The 20,851-nt window shown below is 55.5% G+C and overlaps 1 protein-coding gene across 2 annotated transcripts in view; it reads left to right on the forward strand.

Moving 5' to 3' along the window:
• Positions 1–20,851, forward strand: part of COL27A1 (collagen type XXVII alpha 1 chain) — a 125,356-nt gene that overhangs the window by 20,748 nt on the left and 83,757 nt on the right. For both annotated transcript variants that reach the window (XM_084898185.1, XM_084898184.1), the window contains exons 5-9: positions 3,086–3,139; positions 9,772–9,825; positions 11,333–11,386; positions 19,802–19,846; positions 20,466–20,519. In XM_084898185.1, the coding sequence (XP_084754311.1) occupies positions 3,086–3,139; positions 9,772–9,825; positions 11,333–11,386; positions 19,802–19,846; positions 20,466–20,519 (261 nt within the window). The remainder of the gene's footprint in view (positions 1–3,085; positions 3,140–9,771; positions 9,826–11,332; positions 11,387–19,801; positions 19,847–20,465; positions 20,520–20,851) is intronic.

Below are 20,851 nucleotides of genomic sequence, written 5' to 3' on the forward strand. Positions count from 1 at the left end.
TGCTGGCCTTGACCTTGCAGCCTGGGCCCAGGATGAGGCCCTCTGACCTAGCATTCCAGGCCCAGGCTGCCTGCCCAGGCCCCATACTCCTCCTGAGCCCTCCTGCCTCTGAGCTGTTGCTCGGGCTGTGCTCTCCACCTGACACACCCTCTTCTGCAAACTCCATCCACGGCTCAGACAGAATGCCGGCTCCTTTGCTGATGGCCACCCTTCTGGGCGCTCCCGCAGCACTTGATCGGGCCCCCTGGATGGCACGGATCACTTTCCAAAACTCACATCGACCGCTGAGCGCCCTTTACTGGGCTGCCTGTGCGTGATCTCATTGCATCTTCCCAGCCACCCTGAGAAATAGGTTCCCATATTTCCCACGTTGTAGAGGCAAGGAAGCCGGGGCTCAGAAAGGTTCAGTGACTTTGGATAAAGTCGAACATAAAGTAAGTCCAGAACCGGGATTTAGCCCGGAGAGTCTGACTCCAGAGCCTGTGGTGTTAACCATCGAGGTGCGGATTTTCTATCTATTCGGCTGAGCCCCGCTGGGCCAGAGACAGCCCGCTGACCTCTTTTCCTCCCACGGCCCCTCGCAGCATGCCTTGCGTGCAGCAGGTGCTGGGAAAGGCTTGCTGATGAGTTCTCGCCTGGGAGTCCAGAACATTTCCACAAAGAAGTTGGGTGACCTCAGCCGAGTCCTCTCCCTTCTCTGGGCCTTAGTTGTCCCACCTATAACACATGGCATCATAGTAAGGCATTCATTCCTAAGGCTCTGAAATTCCACGAGTGAGGGAATGACTCTCCTCACATCCTTCTGTCTCTCCCCCCTCCCCCTACACACCCCTCATCATTCTGCTTCTAGACTACAAATTCCATAGATCCTAAAATTCCAGAGATAATAGAATGCTGGGATTAAACAAGCCCAGCTCCTCACACAGATGGTGGCTCTGGGGATTAGGGGAGGGTGGGGCCTCATCTGAGGTCAGTGGCATGCCCCTTCCCACCTTCACAGAGTCCCGCAGCCCATCCGCCCATCCGCCCATCCCGGGAGGGACGTAGGGGAATCCCTGGGCCCTGCCCCCACCCGCCTTTCTGGGCTGCAGCGTTTATAGAATCGGTCTGCTTGGCTCCCACTCAACTATGTGCTTCGTTTCTAGCAAGGCCGTGGCTGGAGAGGGCTGGGGAGCTGGGGGCAGGGAAGCAGGAAGCCCCCACCTTCAGGAGCTGCAGAGGGGGGCAGCTGAGTGCTCGGATTCCCACCCCCCTCCCCATCTCTGGAGCAGCTCAGGGCACAACTGGGGAGAAGTAGCCACCCTGGACCTCACATGGCTCACGCCTGGTTCTGGGGTGCTGGTCAGGGGCCCCACCTACAACATTCCCTCCCACCCAACCGTTGCCCAGATCAGGCTGAGCTTGGAGGTTGGACCTCAGGAGCCTGGGCTGGGGTGAGCATCTGAGATCTTCCAGATTCCTTAGAGACCGCTGGGTCCCAGTCATTGATAGAACCGGACGGGAGCCTGAGGCTGGGGGTGGGGAGGCTCAGAGTGGTTTCGGGTCTCACCACCTCCCAGTCCCAGCCTGTGCCAGCAGACAGTCTTAGTAGGATGTTGGGAGGGACTGATTGTTCTAGAGGGAGGCTCATCCGTGACGCCGTGATAAGCCCCCAGGCTTAGTGAGCTTCTAAACTCCGTCCTTTCTAGATGTTTTCAGAGACGGGGCGAGTTCCAGTTCAGACATCGAGGAAGAGGGAGGGGCCTCGGTTGGAATGTGACAGGCTGCAGCTGGGAAGCTGGCCTCGGGGCAGGGAGGAAGGCAGCGAGTTCATGCACAGCCAGCCAGATGGGTCACCAAGGGGCAGGGACAGGGCAGTGTGTCTGGAAGCTGGTGTGGTGGGGGACATGGTGGGAGCCACTTGAGGTGCCTCTCCTCGCCCCCAACACCCCACAGCATGCCTCCCGGACGAAGACCCTCAGGAATTGCCCGACTCCCAGGGCGCTGTTTTTTATCACGGGGCTGCAAGGCTGGAGTCCAGGGCCCTTGCTGGGGAAAGTGGATGTAACTGGACCCAGCTGCTGTAGCGGATTTGGATATGGCCTGGGAAAATCCAGTGCCATGAATAAGCCCTGGACATGAGGCCAGCAGGCCTGGTTCCGGCCCTCGCTTGGCCACGACTCTACTGTGTGACATTGGCCAAGCCTCTTGGACTCTCTGGGCCCAGGCTTCCCAGCTGTTCCGTGGACCCCGGAGGGTGCCATAAGCTCGGAGCCTGTAGGAATCCAGGGGGAACGCTGACTGTGTGGCCACAGGAGGGCTGTGCCTTTGGTCCCGAGAGGCCATGGATGCCCTTCATTGGCTCATATGGTGGTCCAGCTGGATGCTGAGGGTGCACATGTCCTTTAGGCAGGTCGAGTCCCCAAGGCTCCTGGGAAGAGGTGGCATCTGACCCAGGTCTTGAGGGATGGGCTGGGTTTCGGCTGGAGGGGTTTCGGCTGGATGGCATAGACATGCCAGCTGATGGGAACGGCACAGCAAAGGCAGCGAGGGGAGAAAGTAGCGGGCTCGGGGCAGGGAAGCAAACAGCTGAGTGTGCTTAGAGCCCGAGGAAGCCAGCTGGGGAGGGCTGAGGCAGCCAGCTGGAGAGGAAAAGGGGCTAACATTCAGCTGTGAAGGGCTTGTCCTCTGAAGTCACATCTGAGGCTGAGATCTAGCTCTTGTCCCTGAGCAGCTGGGCGACCTGAGAAAGTGATAAACCTCTGAACACCAGCTTCCTCGTCTCCAAAGTAGGCATGACGAGGGCACCGATCTGGCGGGTTAGTGGATAAGATGGGAGAGTGGATGGGAAGGGCTTAGCCCGGGGCCAGGCATCCAGGCGGCCCGTCCCAATACTGCCCAGACTTGGTGAAGAGAGAAGAGAAGGGGCCCCTCTCAAACCTTCTCTCCATGCCCAGCCTTTGCCCAGTTCAGGCCGAGCTCTGAGGGTAGACCCCAGGAGCAATGCCGCTCAGACGTGGTGAGGGAGGAGGCGCATGGCAGAAGGAACTGTGCTGCAGGAAGTGGAATGGCCCCTCTTCCTCTCACCTCTGTGTTTCCATTTCAGGGTCCTCCTGGGCCTCACGGAAATCCAGGCCTCCCCGGCCCTCCCGGAGCCAAAGTGAGTATTGGCTGTGGGATCTGGGGACCGGGCGGGCCATGGGAGTGGGTGCTGGAATGAGGGCCACATCGGAGTGTTTCCCAGAGGTTCCTGGTGGAAGGTCCTCAGGTCCACGGGACCCCAGGTGCTCCCTGAGCACCAGGCCTTGTGTCAGACCGGGACACAGCGAGGTGTTGGGAGTTTGGCCTCTGGTTGGGACGGACTTCGGAGGGGAGGACCGCTGGAACCTAGAGCCCTCAAAGGGAGTCGGAGGAAAGATCAGCTGATGTTCAGGAGGGAGGCCTGGCATTTGTGGCCAGGGGACTCAGGTCCGCTTTGAGCTGGGGCGGGGTGTGGGAAGACCATGTGTGAGGAAGATCACGGGCTGACATGTGGAAGATGGCCTGAGATGGGGACCAGAGCAGAGAGACCTGGGTGGTCCAGGGGAGAGAGGAGGCTGGCCTGGGCCAGCGTGGGGCTGTGGGAGGAGGGGGAGTGCGTGCGTTTACAGTGTGGAAACAGGGTAGGGAGGACTGGGTGTAGATGAGAGGTGAGAGGTCGCGGTGTCAGAGACGGAACCTGGGAAGCAAGGAGGAGGACTAAGACGATGCTGTGTTTGGACCTGTAGTCCAGCCAGGTGGAGACGATTCATGGACAAGCACTGTAAGACTAGGGAAAGGTCTGAGCTGGAGGTAGGACCTCGGGAGGTGGCTGGCACACAGATGCCACCTTCCCTAAGGAGCAGCTTGAAGTGGCCCAGTTAACATCTAGATGAGCCCACGGAGACCAGGGCGATGGGTGCCCTGAGGACTGTGGGGAACTCCAGCCTGGAGAGCCTGGGTCCAGTCCTGGGGCGTGGTGAGAGAACAGGGTTGTCAGGGCGGTGGGTGGAGTGAGCAGCGAGGGCGCCAAGAGGAGTGCCAGGCCAGTGAAATTTAGGTCACAGGGAGAAGCGTGGAGAAATGGCTGGGGAAATGGGAGGAGCGGGAGGAAGATGCAAGGCCAGGGAAGCCAAGAACTCAGAGCCCAGGCTGAAGGCGCTCAGGGCAGGCTGGGAAGGGCAGGGACGTCACTCAGCCCAGACCGTCCTCTAAGGGGCAGCCAGGTGAAGAACCTCACTGGGCTTTGGTTAGCAAGGTCATTCCTTGCTAACCCCACTGTCCAGGTTGAGTGGCTTAAGTAAGCCATTAACTTATTAACCCAGGTTGGGCAGTGAGTGACAGCTGGCAGCCTCCGGAGGCCAGGCCTGGCTCCTGAAGCAGAACTCCTCTGGCTCCCAGCTGGTTGGGGAGTTGGGGACAAAGGTCATACTCAGGTAGACCTGGATCTATGAACATACGGCACCAGCCTAAGCCCCTGTAGGTCCCTGACTCTATGGCCAGGGTGGGGCTGGGGTCCTTCCTTCGAAGGTGTGCACGGAAGCATCAGATGCCCAGTGCCCAGCAGCTGCCCACAGGGGCTCTGGTTGTTAGCAAGGCAAACACCGATGATAACATCTACCATGTATTGGACCCTTACTGTGCCCCGGACACTATGCACACTCTTTATGTAGCTGATCTCAATCGACCCCCACAAAGATCTATGAGGTGGGTGGAGATACGGTGCCCATTTCTGGATGGGGAGACTGAGGCTCCAGCAGATGAAGACACTGTCCCCTGGGAGGACCTGCTCCAGAGGGGACCTCCTTGGAAGACTTCTGCTTTGTAGCAGCCTCGGGTCTCCCGGGTCATGGGGTGCACCGGGACGGTGGGATCAGCAGCTGTTTTAAATGGCCAGGGTTGCTCAGGAATATACCTGTCTGGTCTGGGAGGCGAGACAGGTCTTCCCAGAGGACGGGAAGGTTGAACCAGGGTTGAAGTGTTGCAGGTAACTAGGCAAAGGGGCAGGAGAAGGCTGCGGAGGGCAGCGGGCCTGGAGGTGATGGTAAGGCTTTTGGACTTCATCCAAAGAGCCAGCAGGAAGCCGTGCAAAGGTTTGCAGCAGAGGTGACACGATCAGATGAGGTTTGCAAAGGCTACTCTGGCAGCTTGAGAAGCAGGGCCTGGCTGATGGTTTGTAAAAATTATTTATGTCTCAATATTAAGGTTATTAAGAGTTCATCTACCTTATAAATATTTTTTAATGTACTGTTTGCCTGCTAAGAGTATTCATGACGATTTTATATATATTATATATAATAATATATAATATATAATATATAATATATAATATATAATATATAATATATAATATATATAATATATAATATATATAATATATTATATATTATATTATTTATATATATATATATATATATATATATATATATATATATATATATGCTTTTTGTTTTGTTTTTTTACTAACAATAATTACTAACACTGATTAGGAACTTAAAACATGTCGGTTTGGAGAGGGCTCCATCCCCATGTGACATGTATGGTTACTTACTTTTATACTTACACATTTCTTTTCCATCCTAAGATCAGATAGGTATTCACTTATATTTCTAGTTACTTCATAATATCATTTGTACTAAAAAAGTTGAAACCATCTGGAATTAATTTTCAAGAAGGGGACAATATGAGGGAGGGCTCTAACTTCATTTTCCCTCCAATCGTTAACCATTTATTAAATAAACTTTCCTCCACTGGTTTCTGTATGGTAGATCAGAGTCTATTTCAGTCCGTTGGAGTATGTTTCGTTGCTATTTATATTTTTTATGTTAGTAAAGTGCCACTTTATATTATGACATTTACTATCTTTACACTGTGTGTCTTCCCGCCCCTGTTCTTTTAAAATATTTCTGGCTATTTATCCTGTCAGATGTACTTTAGTAAGATCATCTTAATAATTTCCTTATAAAACCCCCTTGGGGTTTTATTGGAATTGTATGAAATGTGCATATTAATTTATGAAGAATCAACATCTTTAAAATATTAAGTCTTCCCATTTAGTTGAGTTTTTTAAATGTCTCTTAGTAACTTTTATTGTTTTTATTGCATAAGCCCTGCATAATTCTTATTAAGTTTATAGTTGGAACTTTTATATTTTGTTGTTGTTATGAATGGAATATTTTCCTCAGTGTATTTTCTAGCTTGGCTCTCAGCTATTGAAGAGAACAGTTGACTTTTGTATTTTTGCACTCAATTTTATAAACATGCTCTTTAATGAATTATCTTAATAATTCTAACAGTGTTTCAGTTAGTTCGCCTAGGTTTTTCTAGACAGGCACTCATCTTTTTGTTTTTATTTTTTTGCAAAGAAGGAAATACTTTTGTCTCCTTTTTCTTAAAGGTTAGTAGTCTTATTTGCTTTTCCTGCTTTATTGCATTGGCCAGAACTTCTAAACACATGTAATAGTAGTAGTGAGAGCAGAACGTCCAGTGAATCTTCAGAGAAGGTTCCAGGCCTGGGGCTAGATCAGATCCTTTCTCCTCCCACCATAGTTCCCATTTCTACTACGTTTGGAGTATTTACAGTAGGCCTTCCCCTCCATCTTCTAGTTGTTCAAGGCTTGTTGACGAGCCCAGGCAGTTCCCTCCACAGAGAAGCAAAGGCTTTTGTCCAAGGTCACACAGGCTCTTGGGCTGGAGAGCTGGGTTTGGTGACCAGGTTCTGGTCCTCACCAGGGTGTAAACAATGAATTAACGCTTACATAATCCTTCTACCTCTTCCTGGGGAATTTGCAGGCATGTGGCTGGGAAAATGTATAGCCTTTCCCATAGTGGAAGTCACACCTTCCCCTGACCAAGGTGCCTGGAGCATCTCTTGAACTTTAACTTCATTGGCCCCCTCCTTGACTCGCTTCAGCCTCATCTTAGCTGTCACTCCTGTGAGGGATTTACCCCTCAGCTCTCAGCTTCCTCCTGAACTCCTCGTGCTATCTGCAGAGCACTGAGATGTTAAGAGCATGAGCTCTGAAGCCAGGCTTCCTGCCTCTGAGTCCCACTTACTAATTGTGTGACCTTACACAAGTGACTGACCTTCTCTGGGCCTTTGTTTCCTCCTGTGTGAAATCGGGAGAGGGGTCACTGCCACCGTGTAGGTTTATGTATAGAGAACTCAGATGCTAGGCTTATTATTACCATTCCCCATCTCTCTGGCTTCTCCCTCAAGAGCGTCCCATGGCTATCCCTGTGTCTCGTCCCCCACTGTGGTGTTCCCCAAAGTCATTGCCAGACTTGGCTCACAGTAGATGGTCCATAAGGACTGGTACCTGTGGATGTTGTCCTCAGGCCTGGATTGCATCCCCAGCCCTGTGCTGCTACTGACAACCCACAGAGAACCCCATAAATAACTAATGGGCCCCAGGTAAGAGCCCCCGGCAAGGGAGCGGGGGTAGCAACTCTTAGGGCCTCGGTTTCCCCTTTTATAAAACAACTGGATAGGATACATGGAGGCCACTCCGAAAGCGTTGTTAGCCCAGCTCCTTTACCCGCCGCAGACTGAGGTGGACAAGGGCGGGTGGGGAGAGGAGCTGCCCTTGTTTGGCCACCGGGAACCCGGGAGCCCTGGGTCTGGCCTGGCATCATGGACATAAAAGGTAGCGGAGTCGGGCTTGTGAGCGGCGGAGGGTGGGAGAGTGTCAGCGAGGGGCGGCCGCAGTGTGAGGTCCCAGAGGGCAGGATCTGCAGACATGACTGAGGGGCCCCGGTGAACAGAGACTTGGGGTCCTAGCAGGGAGGGGCTGCCCTTCAGCCTGGGGCAGCTGAAGGGCGTGGGGGAAGCACCCAGGCTTCCCATTTATAAACAAGAGCTGAAAACTCAGACAGAGCATGAGTCAGACCTAGTAAGACCTTGCCTCTTACCTGCATGTCACCCCAGGCTGTGACTCAGCCTCGCTGACCCGGGTTCTGCTTCTGAGTTGCATCACAGGGCGGGTGTCAAGAGGACTGAGGGAGCTGCCGCACAGGGGGGCCTGGCACGGTGTTGGGCACAGAGTGGGTGGGCAGAAGAAGGCTGCTCCCTTCCCTCCGCAGAGCCCTATCCAGTCTGGAATGCAAGGATTTCTTGAGAAGAGCGGTTGAGTCAGAATTTGGAAGCTCTGGGTTCTGACAAAGAACAGAGCCACATGGGAATTCATTGAACTTGGCCAAACCACCCCTCCCATGTGCCACATTCATTATCTCACCGGCTCCTTGCCAAGAAACCTGGAAAGCTGGCAGGTGTATGTGCGTGTGTACAAGTGTGTGTATGTGCATGCACCCACGTGCACATGTGAGCACAAGTGCACATATATGTACCTGTGTGTAGTTGTGTGAGCATGTGTGCATGAGCCTGTGGGCATGCATGAGCCTTTGTGTAACTGTGCATGCACCATAGTGCATGTGTGTGCATATATATGTGTGCAGCCATGTGTGCCCTTGTGCATGTGTGTGTGCCATGTGTGCATGCCTGTGTGTGTGTGTGTGTGTGTGTGTGTGTGTGTGTGTGTTGCGCGGCCCCCATTTTAAAGGTGAGGAGACAGGGCCCGGAGAAGTGAAATGACTTGCCTGAGTTCCCACTGTGAGACCCTGGCTTCACCCCAGGCCTTGTGACTCAGGGTCCAGCTGGGAGCGGGAGCGTGGGAGTGAGGGTGAGGGACAGGCCCAGGGGCTCTCGGAAGGTGACATCAGGATGGGCCGACTTTCCAAAGGGCTGTTGCTGAGTAATTCAGCCAGGTTGGGCCAAACGAGCGGGCCCACAGCCAGGCGCGCTCTCTCCGGCCTGTAGGAGACACAGCTGGTGAACTGGCCCCGGGCCCTTTCTCCGAGCCCCAGGCTCTCAGGAGCCAGACTCTGCAGTGGGGACACTCCCAGATGCTCAACACAAAGAGTGCTTGTCCCTGACGGAGGACCCGCGGCTGGTCTGCTTCTCCCTGAAACACGACCTGTTCTAACGCATCTTCAGGGTTCTCATCTTAGCGGGCCAGCACCTCATCCTGGGGCCTCTTTCTTCTCTTTCTTCTATCTTGGCCTCCATTTTCCCAGATATGTTACAGGGGTGATAGCACTCCCTCTGCCCACTGCATTGGGCTAGGGTTAGACAGACTAGTGAGGTGAGGGATATGGTGAACTCGGAGGGCTGTACACAGATGCAGGTGGGTGTTCCAGCACCGACCCTGGATAATGAGAGTGCTGAGAGGCGAACTGGAAAGGGAGCCAGGGCGCCTCTTGTCTGTGTGTCAGAAGCTCTCCGAGAGCCCAAGGGGACCACCTGGGAGGCAGTCCTAGCAGCGCTCAGGTGCACGAACGTGTGACCCGCATGCAGGTCCAGACTGAGAAGGACGCGCTCAAGCTGCATCTTGAAGAATGTTTATGTTTGGCTCATGAGGCCCGTGGCATGGCTTCCTGGGTGGGAGTGGCCGCCTGGGCGAGGGCCTGGCAGCTGGGAGGTGCAGGGCATGGCTGAGCAATGGGCTGTGGTCTGGGGAAGGCAGAGATGACCCTGTCTGTGTGTTTGGCTGGGGACGGAGTCACATCTGGGTAGGATGATTGGGGCCAGAGGACACAAGGCTTGGACTGTCATCACGCAGTCGGTGGGGAGCTATGGAAGGTGTTGAAGTAATGTGTGGAGTAATGGAGTCTGGAGTAATGGAGTGTGTGTGTGGGGGTGGATGGGAGGGTGTTGAAGCGGGGGACAGGGCTTAGAGTAGAGTGCGGGAGACATCAGCGAAATTGTTTTTGTTTCAGGGACAGAAAGGGGACCCGGGGCTCTCACCAGGAAAGGCCCACGATGGGACCAAGGTAGGTTTCGAGGGACCCCAAGCTCTGGGAAGAGGGAGTGAGCCCTGGGGACAAGTCTGGAAAGGTCAACGCTGGCTTGGTTTTCACCTTGGAAGTCCTTCGGCCTTTCCCCACACCAAACCCAGAGCCAGTTCCTATTGTCTTCTGGGGCTGCAGCCAACAAAACCCACAGAGGATTTCCCCAAGGACATTCTTGGTGAATGTCCTTTTGCCTAAAACCCTCCATGGCTCTCTGCAGGGCCTTCTAGGTGACCCTTGGCATCCAGAAGCTTCTTGGTCGCACATGCCCAGCAAGCTTCCAGAAGACATTCAGAGTTCTCTCTGAGGTTTATAGACAGGCGTGTGGGTGTCTGGGCGGTGGGAAGGGAACGGGCCAGCGGATCAGGGCTCCTTAACTTAGAAGGGCGATGAGACCAGGGGTTTCCCCAGGAAGAGAAAGCACAAGCATTCTTCTCTGGTGCATCCACCCCATCCACTAACCAAGGGACCTGGAGGGAGTGCCGGGCACGGGGGAACGGGGGAACCCAGAACTCCAGGTAAGGCAGTGTCTCAGAGCTCCAAATCCTGGAGGGAACACACCAGTCTGTCTGCCTTCCCCTGGACTCAGCCTCGGAGCCCTCCTGACAGGCAGAACCCGGCTTCCCACCCTGGCCTCCTGTGCTCGGGCACATACAAGTGGCCACTCCCTTTGATTTCCCCGAGCCACAGGAGGCTCATCCCTTCGCATCCTCATTGATGCGTTGTTTTTCATTCGTTACGCTGGGTGTGAATGTTCACATGCACTCCCATCCGCTTCTCCTTGGAACCTGATAAGCCAGGGCGGATGGGTCCCGCTTGCAGATGAGGAAACAGAGGTCCCAGAGGCACGTGACTGCTGGAGCTCACACAGCTGGCCGGGTGCTGAGCAGGATTAGTACACAAGTCTTGTCTCTTGCTCCTGGGTTGTCTGTTCTCGGGTCTCATGGTGGTGGCAGACAGACTGGTGTCTACCACCATGCCCAGCAAGGATGAGGAATGGAGAGAGAGAGAGAGAGAGAGAGAGAGAGAGAGAGAGAGAGAGGGAGAGAGAGAGGGGGAGAGGAGAGAGAGAGCGCACTGATTGGATTTTAGCCGATGAATTACATTCCCCCTGGGACAGTGGTTCTCAAATACTTAGCATAGGACCTATTTCCCAAATGGTATTCTATACCAAAGTCCAATATAGAGAATGTAGGATTTTCCCCCAAAATGTATACACACATTTTGAATAATGATAAAGGCAGTGCTCATTAAGATACATTTTCTTTTCAAAATTGAGCTCTCAGCTGCTAAACTATGTCTGCATTTTGGGGGGACACCCTGTAGATGGAATGGAGTGACTGGGCTGTGTGGAGAGGGGCTGGACACCCTGCCCCCTGGGCTGCCCCCTCACTCCGCTCAGAGACAACTGGCCCTGAGTGCCCACACTTGGATTTAACGCTCATCCCTGCTCCCATCCCCCCACTCACCCCTTGTCTCTGTTTTGCAGGGCGACACGGGCTTGCCCGGGCTCCCTGGGACCCCAGGACCTCTTGGACGAAAGGTACACTTCGGTTTCGATGCTTTGCCTTGCTCAGTGGGCTTCCTAGCAAGCAGGGTCATTGGCAGGAGCTGGGAACCGCCTGCCCCCAGTCCCCCGCCTGCCTCTCTCAGCCCCGGCCCAGCTCCCTGAGCACAGGGCCCATTGGCGGGAGGTGAGAGAGGTTTGCCAGGGTCTGTGCTTATCTGGGGAGCACCTTGGCTTGGAATAGGCCTCACCTAACCGTGGTTAATGAGGGGGAACAGGCATGGTCCGCCTTCCTTCCTCAGGGGTGCAGCTATTCCTGGGAGGCCTTTCTGAGGAACACACAGGTAGTGGGAGGAATATTGTCAGAGCCGGGAGGGTCTGCATTGGCCCAGGGCTCCACCTCCGACCTGCTGAGTGGCCTTAGGCCTGTGTATTACGTACCTGAGCCCCCGCCTCCTCCCACCTGGATGGCGGCACTAACCCCCTCTCCCGTGACCCCCTACTGCCTGGGGCTGTTGGTCTGCAGAAGAGAAATTGGGAGAGTGGACTCTGGGGTCCCTCAGACCTGGTATCTATTCCTGCTACACTGTCCCCCAGCTGTGTGACCTTGGGCAAGTCTAGAACCTCTCCGAGTCTAACCTTCATCCCTCCCTGGTAGCTGCAGGGGAGGCAGATGCTCTGTGACGGCGATGCGCGCTCTGTGCCTTCTGAGCTCTTGTCATGCTGCTCCCGACCTTGTCCCTGCTTGAGCCAAGCTGAGGGGGTTACTTCTCTAAACGCCCTTGCAGAAAAGTCTACCGTTTTCCTAGATGGTGGGTTCCTGGCTTACAATGTCCCTGGATTTCTCCCCAGCTTCCCAGCCAGGATCCCTCATCCTTCAGACTCAACTCGAGCTGTGCCCCCTCCAGGAAGCTCCCCCTTCCCCCGGGGAGCCCCAGCCTTCGGGCCAGGAGCCTCCACTCTGCTCAAGGACCCCTGGCCCATCTTAGCTTAGTTATTTTTTCCCCGAGTCCAGCCTTATCAACCGGGTCGTGCAAATCTGGTTTGTCACCTTCCCTACTGAGCCTAGCATGGCACTGCACATAGTAGGTGTTCAGGAAACAGAAGGAGGACAATGCAGGCCAAGGGCCGACTGCTTTTTTACAGGGAAATCTCCCACTGCTGATGGGTTTTCCGGTAGATGCATTGGCATAGATACCCATGTCTTAAGCTTCTGCCCTGGCTCCCAGCTGTGGCCACCGCTTCCATCTTTCTGGGCCATCTGGGTCTCATCTGGCCAGCTGTGGCGCCTCCTGGCTCCTTCCTGGCCTTGCTCCAAGAGTCCCCATGGCACAGGGGACTTGGAGCAGCATGTCCCCCTCATCCCTTTCCCCAGACTGGAGCCCGTGGCTGGCTGTGAGCTGGGGAAACATGGAATTTTCTGGCTCAGAGAACACAGGGGGACTCCCTCTCCCCGCTCACTTCCCCTCGGGCTCCGGCGCTTTCTGATGGATGAGGTGTGAGTGGAAAGTCTCCTTCCAGTCCTGGCTCGTAAAGCAGCCGGCGGTGGTCTCGCTCTGCGTGGTGGTGGGAGTCCAGCGGAGGTGGCAGGAGATGGGAAAGCCGACGGCCTGGCTCCTGCCGGGTTCCAGGGCTCCCTGCTCTCGGCAGATGTCCAGCGAGGCCGAGAGCCCCCAGTCGCGATGGACCCGCTCACCTGAGCAGGGAGGGGTGTCTTTTGTAAATTAAGGGAGAGCTTCCATGTGGTGAAAAAACTATTTGGCAAAGCCATTTGCACCCCTGGGCCAGCCCAGGCAAACACAGAGGAGTTCGGTGTGTGGCAACCCTGTGTTACCTGCTCACGGAGGGTGGTAGGCAGGGAATCGGGGGGCTCGGGTCCCCAGGGTGGGGAAGGGGAAGAGACAGGGTGGGCAACTGCCTGGGACCATCACTGTTTGTAGGTAGTTTGTATCTTTGGTGACAAATGTGGCCGCTTTGCTGGTCCTGTCAGGAGCTTGACTCCTTCATCTCACGTGGGAGCCTCGGGAGAAAGCAGACGTCCGGAGGTGAAGGGGGCGGTGAGCATGCTCTTTGCCCATCAGCATGTTGAATCTGGGGGTCACCCCAAGAATCCCATTCATTCTTTTATTCGACAGAATTGATTGAATGCCAGCCACTGAGCTGAATAAATAGACAACATTCTTGTCCCCCAGAGCTTTTATTCTTGTGGGGGAAGGCAGACAATGAAAAGAAAAAACAGTAGAAATATAAGGTGTGTTAGAAGATGTAAAGGCCTCTGAGAGGAAACAGGCAGAGGAAGGAGCTCTGGTGGGAGGGCTCCCTATGAAATAGTGTGGCGAAGTAGAGGTGGCATGAAGAATTACTGCTCCTCATCACGTTGTTCCCTCAGAACGGCCTCCAAGAGCTAAGGCAGTATTATGCCTCTTTAGAGCTGAGGAAGCCAAGGCCCAACCAGGTCTCATTCATTCTTTCATATGCATTCATTCATTCCTTTGTTCATTCATTTATTCATATGCGTTCATGCATTCCTTTGCTCATTCATTCATTCATTCATTCCACCAGTCATTCACTCCACCAAACATTCATTCATTCAGCAAATATGTACCTGTATACCAGGCTGTGTGCCAGCAATGGCGTTGAATGCACTGAGATCATCGAGAGGCCTCGAGGAGCAGTGGTTCCCAGCCACACCCTGCATTAGAACCCCTGGGGACCTCGCCCACCCCGGGCATCCTGGTTCTCCTGGTCTGAGTGGGACCCTGGCACCAGCTTCTCAGGTGCAGCCGAGGCAGAGTAAATGGTTTCATGGAAATTAAACCATCAGGGTCACCAAGCGGCAGAGCTGGGATTTGAACCTAGGTCTCTGACCCTCAGGTCCTTCCTCCCTCCCCTATGTGGAGTGAAACCACTTCTCAAGTAAGAGTGGGCCCACCCAGTAAAAAAGAGGCTCCCGCCAGAGGCGGTTTTTCTGCATTCACTGGTGATGCTTGCTGAGGAGCTTTGCTGGGCCGATTCTCCAGAGCTGGGCAGGTGCATGGACCACGTCAGACACTGGATGGAAGCCAGCTCTGTCCCTTCCCTGCGGGGTGAGCGTGGGCACGTGGCCTCGCCTCACGGAGCCTCGGTTGCTTCCTAGGCTGGTTGGCAGGGTTCCATGAGATGTCCAATCCCCGGGACCTAACACGGGGTTGGCACTTGGGGGGCACTGTATCCCTATTTGTTAAACGAGTGAGTGAACAATCCCGATGATCTTGAAGGAGAAGCGCTGATGGTCAACAGAACACCTCCTGCACCCCGGGCGGGCGGAGTCCCGTGCTGTCCCTCATCTGACCCTCCTCCCTTCTCTTCTGTGGATGGGTGCTTCTCAACTGGGGGCGATTTTGCACCCCAGGGAACAGTTTGCACCCCAGGGAACGCCCTCTACCATTTCTGGAGACATGTTTGGCCATCAGCACTGGGAGGGGGTTGCTACGAGCTTCTAACGAGCAGGAGCCAGCGGTGCTGTTAAATGTGCTACAGAGCACAGACCTCTGTGCCACCCCAGCCCTGATCCAGCCCGCAGGGCAGCGGCGCTCGGGCACCTAATGAGGAGAAATCCTCACTCCATCCAACCCTATGTGCCCTCTGGCACTCCTTCCCCCGGCGCCCTGCTGCAGCCCTCACCCTGCCTGTGAGCCCTCCCCCTGCCACCGGCGTTGACCGCCGTTTGTGAGACACTGTAATAAATGGGAGGGCAGAGGGGCCATCTGGGGACGCTTTGGGGGAGTGTGACTGAGGCTGCCAGAGGTGGCCTCCTGCCTTTCTGCAGACCTACCGCTCTCCCTGCCCGTAGCACCCCTGGTTCCATGCAGAGCCCCTACCGAGGCCGTTCTTGAGGTTTCCCTGCTGTGGAGCTGCCCTGGGCCTTGGGCCCACGCCCTCTACCATTTCTGAGGTTCAGTTCCCCTCTGCTCTCCAACCCGCTCTTCCTTCAAACCTCTGTGTACAGTGCCGCCTGCTGCTATCTGTCTACAGGCTCCAAGCCTCAGAGGGCTTGTTACTATGTATTTAACACTCAAAACCGCTTCTCGGAGGTGTGGAGTGAGTTCGTTTGATTCACCAGTGTGTTCTTGGTGCCTAGCACAGCTGGATGCATGAACCATCCAGAAACCGTGCCCGCCTGGTGGCTCAAGTGCCCACTGAGCCGGTGTGGTGTTGGAGGCCTGGCTGTGCTGTGGTGGACTGTGCTTTTGGAAAAGCCCCGCCTTCAGCATCCTGTCCTTTCTGAGCCAACAGGATGCTCTGAGAGAGCAGCCGGGGAAACGGAGGTCCGGGAGGCGCAGGGACTTGCCCAGCATCCTGCCATGGGCCCCCCTACCTCTCGGCATGTTGGTTCCTTGCCGATCCTTTCTGTGAGGTGTCTCGTGGATTGCCCCCGCGTGGCAGGTGGGCTGCGAGGCGGCGGTGAAACGCTAAGCTGGTAAAGTGCAGCGAGTCCCACTTCCCTGCAGGAGAAGCCAGGGCCTTCTGCAGGCCGAGGGGGAGCCCGGGTGGACATGCTGGTCCCCAGGACCCCTGGGCAAGGACAGGACCCCTTCCTCCCCCTGCCCGAAGCCCAAACAGCATCCCCGCCGGGAGGGAGACTGTCTGCAGCAACAGTGAGGTGATGTCTGGTTTCTCCTTGTGCGTTGTAAGCAATGATTAATCTGGCTCCCAAATCAAAATATAGACCGCGCTGTATTATAAACACGGGTCCTGTGGAGACCCGCCTGCCGGGCAGCTGGAGGCCCTGCAGACTCCGTGGTCCCTGGAGCATCCTGTGGCATCTGCTCTCCCCGCCTGCCAGTCAGCCACCGCTCACCCATGGGGAAATCACTGCCCGGGGCCCACCTTGCGGTCGGCGCCTGCCCCGTAATTGCCGGGCCCTGGGGAAGATAATGGCTTAGATGGCTGCAGGTCCCAGGGCCCTGTCATTTGGAGCCATTTAGCCGGCCCCGCTTGGTAAACACAGTCAAGGTACTTCCAGGGAGCATACGGCCTCCCACCCACTCCATCCCCATGCATGCCAGTGCTCTGTCCGCCGCTCCCATCCAGCCAGGAGAAATGGATACCCATGGCGGTGTTCAGGGCCCCTCAGGATCCACTGTTTGGGGACAGGTCTAGGCATCGCGGCCTTCTGAGCAAAGCCAGAGCCTGGGGGACAGGCAGGCTTGGTGTAACCTGCTAACTGATCTTGGACAAGTTCCTTCCCCGCACTGGGCCAGTTGCTCAGCCTTCCTGGTGAGAAAGGAGGGTGTGAAATAGGTGGCTTAGTCCCTTCCAACTCATACACTCCAGGGTTCTGTGACTGTCCTCTGGCCGAGCGATGCTGCCGTGATCTGTCCTGGGAGGTGGGTGTCTAAGGGGGTCTTTCCTGGGTGGCCCTGTGGTAAGTGTGTAGATTAGAGTCACAGGCTAGCAACTGCCCTTGGGAAGCTGTGTGGCCCCAGGAAAGTCACTTTGCCTCTCTGAGCCTCAGTTTGCTCATCTGGCAGGTGTGCACAGTAAGTTCTCCCTCCCAGGCATGATGTCAAACAGTGGATGAGCTGATGGGTTTAGGGCGTTAGAGCCGAGCCAAGCCTAGGGCAGGCCTCGGTCCACGTCCCTGACGGCCATTCGTTTCCTTGTAGCTGTGTCCCGGGGGAAGGGTTTGCTTGAAATCTCCTCCTGGGATTACGCCTGCTATGCTTCTCTGATAAAGCATTGGTTTCCAGAAGGTTCCTTTTGGCTTCAGAGGAAGCACCTTTCATGCTTCCCTTGGGATCTTTGCCCTGTTACTGCCTTGGATCTTTGCGGCCACCCCTCAGAGTAGACAGAGGATGACAGAGTGAGGCTCAGAGAGGGCAATCGCCTGTGCCAAGTCACACAGCCTAGAGCTCGAGGCTCAGTGCAGACGTTTTGCTTTTTCTTTCTTCTCTGCAAGCTCCAAATGGAGAAGGATAATAACGGTGATTAAATGGATTATATGTATGGATTATATATATGGATTATATGTAACCACCTCCGTGGTTTCTCACCATATTACCCACCCCACACACACATGCTCTGGCTTCCTGCTTCGCTGACCACTCCTTCCCCTCTACCTCTCACCCCTTACTCATTCTGCTCCAGTCACGTGGACCTCATTTTTCCTCAAACCCACCTGCGAGCGTTCTTGTCTCAGGGCGTCTGCACCTGCTGTTCCCTCTTCCTGAAACGCCTTTTCTCAGAGAGCCAGACCCGTGTCCAGCTCTCCTCACTCCTCTCCTCAGCACGGCCTCCCTGCCTGCCCACCTGCAGCCATGCCCTCCCCAGCATTGCCACTCTCTGTCCTCTAGCTCTGCTCATTTCTCTTCAAGGCACTGGTCACTACACACATAATCTCTTTTTAAAGTTTTATTCTGAATTGTGGTTTTAAAAACCATAAAATTTAGCATCTCAACCATATTTAAGCTTTAAATTGCGTTAAATATATTCACATTGTTGTGTAACCATCGCCAGAACGCTCCCAAACCTGCAACTCTGCACCCATGAAAACTGCTCCCCGTTTCCCCCTCCCCCCCAACATTATCCTTTTTGTTTACTTATTTTTATATCTCCTTAATTGGACTGTAAACCCCATTAAGGCAAAGGATGTTGCGTTCTCATGCACCCCATGCATAGAATGGTGCTGGCGCATAAAACCTCAGATAGTGTTGGTTGAATGAATAAATGAGACAGGAAGATCATGATGATAACACCAGCCAGTCTTTACAGGGCCCTGGAATTAATGCCAGATCCTATGCTCGGTGCTTTACACATGTTGTTCACGCCACCTGTGAGCCCCTCGATATAGCCCGGTTTACAGAGGTGGAAACCAGGACCCAGGGGGTGACATCAGTGGCCCCAGGTCACACGGCCAGCCCGCAGTGAAGCAGGAGCAGAAGCCAGAGCAATAAACCCAGGGACCTTAGCCGCGCTGCAGGCCCGCTGCGAGCTGCGGCCCGTGCCTCAGTTTGCCCTCTGGGGGGAAGCACGCACACCCATGTGGGAGACTCAGCCAGCCGTGTTGTCTCCACCTCACGGGCCCCGGGTTGAGATGCAATCACATCACTGAGCAGTCTGAGGCATGAGTAGGTGCAGGAGGAATGCTTGTAAACTCCTCAAGCCTCCTGGGTCAGACCGACTCTGCTGTTTATAATTAAGAGTCCCACTTCCTGGGGGCGTGCGGGGGTGCTGAGTTGTGAGTGTGCGCGCACGTGTGTGTGTGTGTGTGTGTGTGTGTGTGTGTGTTCGCGCGCACGTGAACCCGGGATGTCTGCAAGGTTCTCTGTGTGGCCTCTGGTGTCAGAAGGACACAGTGGTGAGTGTGAGCCTGCAGAGTTCTCTGAGTCTCAGTTTTTTCCTCTGTAAAACTGAGGTGATAATCTCTACCTACGGCTGCTATAGGGGCAAGAGGAGGTCATGAAGGGGCTGTCCTGGGTAAACGGCCATGCATGAAGGTGTCTGCAGGTGTCGTGTGTGTGTGTGTGTGTGTGTGTGTGTGTGTACTCTACAGTCTTGTGTGGCACCCTCTGAGGGAGCCCAACACCTCTAGATCTCAAATGCCAGAGCAGAAGGGGCTCAGTTCAAATTCCCTCATGTGAGGTCCAGAGGAAGAGGGCGGTGACCCACCCAGAGTTGCCCAGTGAGGAGCTGTCTGCGCCAAGCCCAGGGCAACCGCCCTGTCTGGGACCCGGGCTTCCAGGGCACAGCAGCCCTAAGCTGGTGGGAGCTGGACTTCTGGGTTTTCCTTTGGAGAGCTCCCTGCTCCTATGAAATGACTGAGGGTCACCCCAGCGCCGCCTGAAAGCACAACCTCATTTTGATTCTCTTGACCCTGAGACCTGGCCTTGAACCCTGGGGACAGAGGGTCAGGGCTGATGCTGGCTCTTTCTCCATCAGGCGTTTGGGTGCCCCGTGTCTCCTTGGAATAGTTATTTTACCAATGGAGGAAGGCAGAACATACTCAGTCCGGGTGTGTGAAATCTTTGCATGCTCACCAGAAGGGGCAGGTCCTGACAGAAGGTCCCAGCATCACGGGGTGGTTGGGCGTATATCCCAGACCTGAAGGTCCTAATCAGCCAGCCCACCCGCCCGCCCATCGAGAAACTCCTCCACCCTGGCTTCTGAGGGTCCCGCCTTCTCCGGCTTTGGAAAGAATGGCTGGGGGGCAGCATCACTCCATCAGTTCCCTGCCCGAGGGGTGAACAGTCCCTTGATGCTTCTGGCTGAAGAACTGTTAGTAGCAGAGAGGAAAACGTTAGGCACCTGCTAACCCTGAGGTACATGGTCCATTCGGCAAGTGTTTCTTGAACACATACTACCGCCCCCCGTGGTGCATGTGGTGCTGAAAAGGCAGGCAGGGAGGCTGGGCTGCTGCCATCCATGGGCCCAGAGGTGTCTCCCGGCCTGATGTGGCTTCTCCCCCCACAGGGATTCAAGGGCTTCCCTGGACCTGCTGGGCACCCCGGAGAACAGGTGAGGACCACGGCCTCAGCCCCACCCTGTCGGCTCCTGTGCTCCTGCCTGTCCCCAGCCTCCTCCCTGGGCCCTGGCCTCCGCCCTGGGCCCCGAGCCCTAGAGCCAGTGGCTGAGCCTCCCATCCTGCTGGGGCCTCCACCCCAACCCCACCCCACCTCTCCCCCAGCCACATCTGCCTGCAAGAGCCGGAGTCCACGCCAGCCTGGCGCTGGCACGAGCTGCTGCGCTCGGTTAGAGCCATGAATAGCCGGCCTGTTCCTGGCGATGTTAGGGGATATTATATGCACCGCCATGGGGTTTGCAGGAATTTTGGCTGCCCGGGCCCAAATCAAACAGCGGTGGCTGCCAGTGTGGGGGCCGGCCAGGCCTCCTCGGTGCTGTCTTAGGCCCAGGCCCGGGCGGCCGGCACAGGGGGTTTTGTCCCTCCGAGCTGGTCTGACCGGTTTCACAGAGGGGTGGGCTTGGGGGCCCGGCAGGCAGCCCCTGGCTTCCCCTTCCTCCCATTTCATCTCACATTCCCGCCCTTCTCTTTGTCCATTGTGAGCCCCGGTGCCCCACTGCCCCTCAGCCCCACAGGGTCTCTCCTCTCCTCATGTTTCTCTCCGTTCCTTTGCAGGGGCGGCCGGGACCCGAGGGCAGCCCAGGGGCCAAAGGTTACCCTGGCAGGCAGGTGCAGTATATGGCTTCTGGAAGCTCTGTGGCCATGGTGGTGTGGAGATGGCCATGGGCCCCCAGGCAGAGAGAGGGGGCGGGCTGGGGGCTAAGGCGCCACACCTGCTGGGTAGGCCCCGAGAGCAGGGATGCTCAGTGAGAGAACAGAAGAGATGCGTTCTGGTGCAGTGCGGGGAGGTCTCCAGAGGCTCCCCCTGCCCAGTCTCCCCTTGAGCCACTTCCCTGGGACCCTGAGGGAGCTGGCGCTCAGTCTGAAGACCACGAATCGAACCCCTTCCCATTCTACAGAGAGAGCAGCGGAGGCCTGGGTGGTTGGCTGCAAGTAGACTG

Source organism: Pipistrellus hanaki, assembly GCF_964339955.1.
Source record: "Pipistrellus hanaki genome assembly, chromosome: 11".
Lineage (NCBI taxonomy): Eukaryota > Metazoa > Chordata > Mammalia > Chiroptera > Vespertilionidae > Pipistrellus > Pipistrellus hanaki.